Raw genomic sequence first — 7,108 nt, forward strand, 5'->3', positions numbered from 1 at the left:
ATATGAAGCTCTAGGAAAGACAAAGCTAATTCATAGTGACAAAAATCAGATTCTTGGATGCTTGGGAGGAGATAGAGGGATTGGCTGGGAAGGGACTGAAGAAACTTTCTGGGGTGATGGAAATGTCATTGACTGAAGAGATGGTTATGTGGGTGTATATACACCTTTGTCAAAATTTCTCAAACTGCCCAATTAAAATGCGTGCATTTTATGTAATTAAATTTTACCTCAGTAAAGTTTATTTTAAAATAAGTTCTTGGGGCATGTGGGTGGCTCAATCAGTTAAGCGTCTGCCTTCCGCTCAAGTCATGAACCCAGAGTATTGGTTTTTTTTTAAAGATTTTATTTATTTATTTGAGAGAGAGAGAACACATGAGAGGGGATAGGGTCGGAGGATGAAGCAGACTCCCTGCCGAGCAGGGAGCCCGATGCAGCACTCGATCCCAGGACTCCAGGATCATGACCTGAGCCGAAGGCAGTCGCTTAACCAACTGAGCCACCCAGGCGCCCCCAGAGTGTTGGTTTTGAGCCCCGCATCGGGCTCTCTGCTCAGTGGGAGCCTGCCACTCCCCCTGTTGGTGCTCTCTCTCTCTCTCCCCCTCTCTCTCTCTGCCAAATAAATAAATAGAATATTTTTTAAAAATAAAATAATTTCTTTATACATTTCCACCTTGATTTTATCAAAGTATTATGACAAATACAAAAGAGATCCAGGAATAAGGAAAGAATCATGTTCAAAGTAACAATTTAATTCACTATAAATCAGTGATGGCTTAAACACCTTGAAACTATATTTGAAAGCAAGATTAAAACCACTGTAATTTAATAGAACGTAAGTGTGATATATAGCTTCCCAGAGGCAATAACCCACAGAATCCACAAATCAAGAAAATACGATCTCTCACAATTGTACCTGTTCCTGAAACTGAGTCCATGCCCCAAATTATGTTCTTTACTAGTGAAACCAGAAGCTTTCTTTAAACTTTTCCAGATTCTTTTTCCTTTATGTTCCACCATGATCATTTCCTTTATATAAGTAATAGTTAATAAGCCCTTCCCTTTATAAAGAAGTCTGCCCTGCTCTGGGCCACTTTATCTACTCATTTTGTTTTTTACTTCTGCTGTCTCATTAAAGATATGGCCATAATTATATTTGTGATTCCAAATCCATCATGTACCTGACTTCATGAAAAAACCTGTTTCTGTCTGAGATGCTTGATGGCACTTTTTACCTCCTCATTCCTCAAGGTGTAAATGAGGGGATTTAGCAAAGGGGTGACCACCGTGTAGAAGACAGATACCACCTTGTCCATGGAGAAGCTGGTGTCTGGCCGAGTGTAGAGGAAGATACATGGTCCAAAGAAGAATGCAACCACCATGAAGTGGGCTGAGCAGGTAGACAGGGCTTTCCGGCGCCCTTCAGCTGACTGTCTTTTAAGAGAAACCAGGATGACCATATAAGAGGTGACCAAAGCCAGGAAACAGGTGAGGGAGATGGTTCCACTATTAGACACAATGAGCATTCCCGTGAGGTATATATCTGTGCAGGCCAGCTTGATGACAGGGGGCACATCGCAGAAGTAGCTGTCAATAATGTTGGGGCCGCAGTAAGGTAGACGAATGGTCAGGAAGGTCTGCACCAGAGAGTGAACAGTACCCCCCAGCCAGAGAGCAAAGATGAGCTGCACACAGAGCCTGATGTTCATCACATTGGGATAATGCAGCGGAGCGCAGATGGCTACATAACGATCATAAGCCATGATGGTCAGCAGAAAGATCTCAGCACAAGCAAACAGATGTAGAAAGAAGAGCTGTGCGATGCAATTATCAAAGGAAATCGTCTTTGTCTCCAAAAGCAAGCCCTCTAGCATCTTGGGCACAGTGACAGATGAGTGGCAGATGTCAATAAAGGACAGATTGCTCAGGAAGAAGTACATGGGGGTATGGAGACGCAGAGTAAAAACTATAGTAACTATGATGAGACTGTTCCCCAAAAGGGTTAGCACATATGTGACAAAGAATGTCACAGAAAATAGTATTTCCAGCACCCAGTTCTCAGTGAGTCCCAAGAAGACAAATTCAGTCACTGTTGTTTCATTTAGAGCATCCATCCAATGAGTTTCTGAAGGACCTTTTCAGGGGGGCGGGGGGACCATGAAAGCTAATTTAGCTTTAATATTACAGGACTAGAACTCATTGAAGTGACCCTACGTTCCATTATGAATTGTTTATTTATTATCAGGGCATATAAAATAGAAGACCAACCTATATTGTTACAATATACCCATTATGTATCAGGAGCCATTCCCAGCACTTTTTATACACAATTCTATCAACCACAACTGCACCATGGCTCAGGCATTATTGTTCCTGGCTTGCAGATGAGATACATGAATCTCACAAGAATAAATACGTTGCCAAAACTCTTAGCCAGCCACTAGTTAGCTGGCTTTTTCATTTCAGTCTAACCCACAGATAACACCAAATTAATCTTCCAAAATACAACTCCCAACTAAAATCATTCACCATTTCACTCTTCCTATCAAATTAAATGTACATCCAAAGCCTGCAACAGACTAATACCTGTTTATTTTTCCAGTCTGGAATCCTCCTTTTTTATACGTATTCTTCTTTCCAGGCAAGCCGGTTACTATGTTTCTGCCACATTATCCCCACCTTTAAGAAAACTTTGCTGAGGGGCGCCTGGGTGGCTCAGTTGTTAAGCATCTGCCTTCGGCTCGAGTCATGATCCCGGGGTCCTGGAATTGAGCCCCGCATCGGGCTCCCTGCTCAGCGGAAAGCTGCTTCTCCCTCTCCCACTCCCCCTGCTTGTGTTCCCTCTCTCTCTGTCAAATAAATAAATAAAATCCTTAAAAAAAAAAAAAAGAAAACTTTGCTGATACAATCAAATCCTATCTCTTTTCTTGCATACCTATTTTATGGTACTGAACTATAAAAAAAAAAATAAGACATTTCTTTCTGTTTCCCATTCAATTGAAATTTTCTTAAAAAGCAATAACTACAAGGGCGCCTGGGTGGCTCAATCGGTTAAGTGTGTGGCTCTTGGTTTTGGCTTAGGTCATGATCTCAGGGTCATGAGATCAAGCCTGGAGTGGGGCTCCATGCTCAGCGGGGAGTCTTCCTGAAGATTCTCTCCCTCTGCCTCTCCCCCCAACTAGAGCATGTGCACGTACTCTCTCTCTAAAAAAAATAATAAATCTTAAAAAAAAAAGAAATTTAACTTTTAAAATTGTATAATATGATTTGTCCTCTACGAGGTATTATTGTAATACTAAATAATTATTGTAATACAAAATACTAAAGCTATTTTGCCCCTGATTTTTTAAGATTTATTTATTTATTTGAGAGAGAGAGAAAACATGAGTGGGGTGAGGAGCAGAGGGAGAAGGAGAGAGAATCATCAAGCCAATTCCCCATGATGGCAGAGCCCAATGTGCGGGGCTTGATCCTAGGACCCTGAGATCATGACCTGAGTCAAAATCCAGAGTCAGCCACTTAACCACCTGAGCCACCCAGTGCCCCTGTCTCTAAATTTCTATACTTATTCATTAGCCTAAAGCTGTAACAGAGTTTAGGAAATAATTTCCACAACCATGAAAAATATTTATATTCTTGATCCAACTATTTCACTTGTAGGAGTCTCCTAAGCATCCAAACTATCAAAAAGCTAAATGCAAGAAAATACTAATTACAGCATTATTTAAAACAACAGTCGTGGTATTTTTTTGAAGCTTGAATGAATATAATGGAAGTTGAATAGAATTACATGCAGCCATTGGAAATGGTAGTAACAAAGGATTGCCAATATGAAAAAATACTGAAATATGATGAAGCATAAAACAGGAGATAAAATTTGTTTATGCATTCTCAACAATTTAAAATATATAGTGTCATATAAATTATCAAAATGCAAATAGTAGACTAGAAGAAAATATTGCAACATTTATGACAAAAAAAGGATAATATTCCTATTACTTAAAGGGCTCTTAAAATATGACAAGAAAGGACAAATGACCATTAAATATGGGCAAAAAAGTATGAAAGGGCAAGTCACAGAAAAAGAAATAAAAATGACAAATAAGTATGAATAAAAAGATACTCAACTTCAGTAGTGGGTTAAAAAAATGCTTTTGTCTCTCTTCAGATTGGCAAAGGTATAAGAAACTGAGCATTCTATAGACTGCTACTGGAGGTAGATATTATTAAGAGCTTTCTGGAAAATGATCTGGCAGTACCTATCAAAATTCTAATGCCCCTATCTCTGACCAAGAAGCCCACTTCTAGGGCTGTATTTCATAGAAATAAAGGAATCCGTAATTAAGGGTACATGTTTACTGAAGCATTTTTAGCAAAACAAGGAACTGGAAATAAATTGGATGTTTATTTATTTTTTTTAAGATTTTATTTATTTATTGGAGAGAGAGTGAGTGAGAGAGAGCACATGAGAGGGGAAAGGGTCAGAGGGAGAAGCAGACTCCCTGCTGAGCAGGGGGCCCGATGCGGGACTCGATCCCGGGACTCCAGGATCACGACCTGAGCCAAAGGCAGTCGCTTAACCAACTGAGCCACCCAGGCGCCCGGATGTTTATTAATAGAGAAATAAGTAAATACATTTTAATACAGCTGTGATTTGGAATATTATGTAGCCATGAATAAGAATGAGTTGCATCTGTGCATACAGACTTAAAGCACTGGTTGTCAATGTGGCTGCACGTTAGAACCATCTGGGGAGGGGACGTATGAATTCTGCTGCCCAGGCTTCACCTAAGACAATTAACTCAGAATCTTTCGGGGTTGGACCCATCAGTACTTTTAAAGCTCTTTGGCATTTCCAACATATAGCCAACGTGGCAAACTATTAACTTCAAAGAATGTCAACCATATATTGTTAAGTGAAAAGAGTGCATTATGAATATATTATGAACCAGGAAGGGAGGGAGGGAGGGAGGGAGAGAGGAAGGAAGGGGAGAAGGAAAGAAGGAACAAACAAAACAACAGAGGAAGGAAGGAATCAAAAGAGATTTTTGTGTGTGTGTGTGTGCATGCGTGTGTGTGTGTACCTCTGTTCAAACATACATATATACATATTTATGAATTATGTGCATATGCATTTATTCCTAAAAGGATAGAAAACAGGTGTGGAAGAACACACCTTATTTCAATATTAGTTATCTGTGGAAGTATAAAATTGAAAAGAATAGTAAGATTGTATTAATTTTTACATTATACTCTGTAATTGTTTAAGTTTGTTTAATAAGCATGGGTTACTTTGTTTAAAAAAAGAAAGTATTAAAAACATGCATAGGGGTGCCTGGGTGGCTCAGTCGGTAAGAGTCTGCCTTCGGCTCAGGTCATGATCCCAGAGTCCTGGGATCGAGCCCCACATAGGGCTCCCTGCTCGGCGGGAAGCTTGCTTCTCCCTCTCCCTCTCCCTCTCCCCCTGTTTGTGTTCCCTCTCTTGCCGTGTCTCTCTCTCGGTGAAATAAATAAATAAAATGTTAAAAAAAAAAAAAAGCATGCATATGGGGAAAAAAGGAAAGGAAATGAAAATGCTGACTTCATGGGATTATAAGTACATTTTTCCTTCTCCACGTCTAACAGTGCATAATCTGGTTATATGCTTTATAAGGCAGTATTGCTAAAATGGGGAAGATCTTTCCCATAAACTGCTGGTCAGCAATGCATTAGTAACAGAGAATCGAGAGCTGTTTTGCTTTCAGCTAGGAAGAAAAAGGCAGAGGCTCTTCGTAAGAGCACATTCAGTGAATTCAAATAACTATGACCTTTGGCCTTCACCTCCCTAAACCTCAGTTTTCTGAGCTATAAAAGAGGAACTAGATGCATCTCTTATACATGATTCGATGTAGCAAATATTCAGGTCTCTCTGTTGAAAAGATTAAGAGAGAAGCAAGCGGATGGGAAGAATGTCTGGCTTTGTTAGGGGTTCTGGGGCACAGAAGATCGTCGTTAAATTTGAAGTTCATATACACATTTTACTTGAGAAAAATCTAATGAAAAGGACTGAATCTTGGGACTGGCTGAAATTCACAAAGCCAGGATAATTCCCTTGAGGTCAACAGATGGTAGCTGCTACATTTTCAGCACCAAAGGAATCTACACTGTGTTAGGGAAGAGTTTTTGCTCTGGTTTTAAAAATAGGTGGGTTAATGGGGTGCCTGGCTGGCTCAGTTGGTAGAGCATGTGACTCTTGATCTCAGGGTCGTGAGTTTGAGCCTCATGTTAGGTGTGGAGATTACTTAAAGACAAAATCTAAAAAAAATAAAATAGGGGCACCTGGGTGTCTCAATCAGTTAAGCTTCTGCCTTTGGCTCAGGTCATGATCCCAGATCCCTGCTCAGTGGGGAGTCGGCTTCTCCCTCTCCCTCTGCTGCCGCACACCCCCACCCCTTCTCTCTCTCTCATAAATAAATAAAAATCCTTTAGACAAATAAGTAAAATAAAATAAATAAAAAGAGGTGGGTTGAGATTTTAACTCCAAGATTGGGTCTTATCTCAAATATCACCTCAGCATGGAGGCCCTCCTGATGATTATACCAAGAAGAACACTCCCCAATGACACGATATACTAGTGCATCTTCTTTGAGCACTTAGAAACACCTGCAATCTCCTGAATGATTTACATCTATGTTTATTGGCTGCCTTTCCAAATATAAACCCCTTGAGGGCAAGGACTAGATCTGCCTGTTTGCCGCGGCGTATCCAAAACTTGCGTTCAGCAGTGAATGAGATCCCAAAACCCAGCCCACGCTGTGATGAGCACTGTGACTAAGACTTCCACACTCCAAAACTACCAAGCCCATCAAGAAATGCGAGGCAGTTTCTATTCTAAAGAATCCATAAAAACAAAAACATGTCTGTCTAAAACTAATAAGTAAATTAAAAATAATAATAAATAATAATGATTAACTTTCCCTAAAAAAAAGAAAGAAACTAACAAATATACAGTGCCTGTTGGAAGTAGGAGGCTTAGCACTCTCCTGAGTTTCTTAAGATTTCATTCTATTCTCCTTCTGAAAAGATGCAGAGCACCTCCTTCAACCTTCCCATCATATCTTTCTCTATTCTT

General features: G+C 40.0%; 1 protein-coding gene across 1 annotated transcript; it reads right to left on the minus strand.

Moving 5' to 3' along the window:
• Positions 1-1,184: 1,184 nt before the first annotated feature.
• Positions 1,185-2,111, minus strand: OR4E2 (olfactory receptor family 4 subfamily E member 2). Its single transcript, XM_006731348.2, has one exon. The coding sequence runs from the start codon at positions 2,109-2,111 to the stop codon at positions 1,185-1,187; it is 927 nt and encodes a 308-aa protein (XP_006731411.2).
• Between the last annotated feature and the right edge of the window lie 4,997 nt (positions 2,112-7,108).

The sequence above is a fragment of the Leptonychotes weddellii genome, chromosome 9 (genome assembly GCF_054177405.1).
Source record: "Leptonychotes weddellii isolate Sample4059 chromosome 9, ASM5417740v2, whole genome shotgun sequence".
Lineage (NCBI taxonomy): Eukaryota > Metazoa > Chordata > Mammalia > Carnivora > Phocidae > Leptonychotes > Leptonychotes weddellii.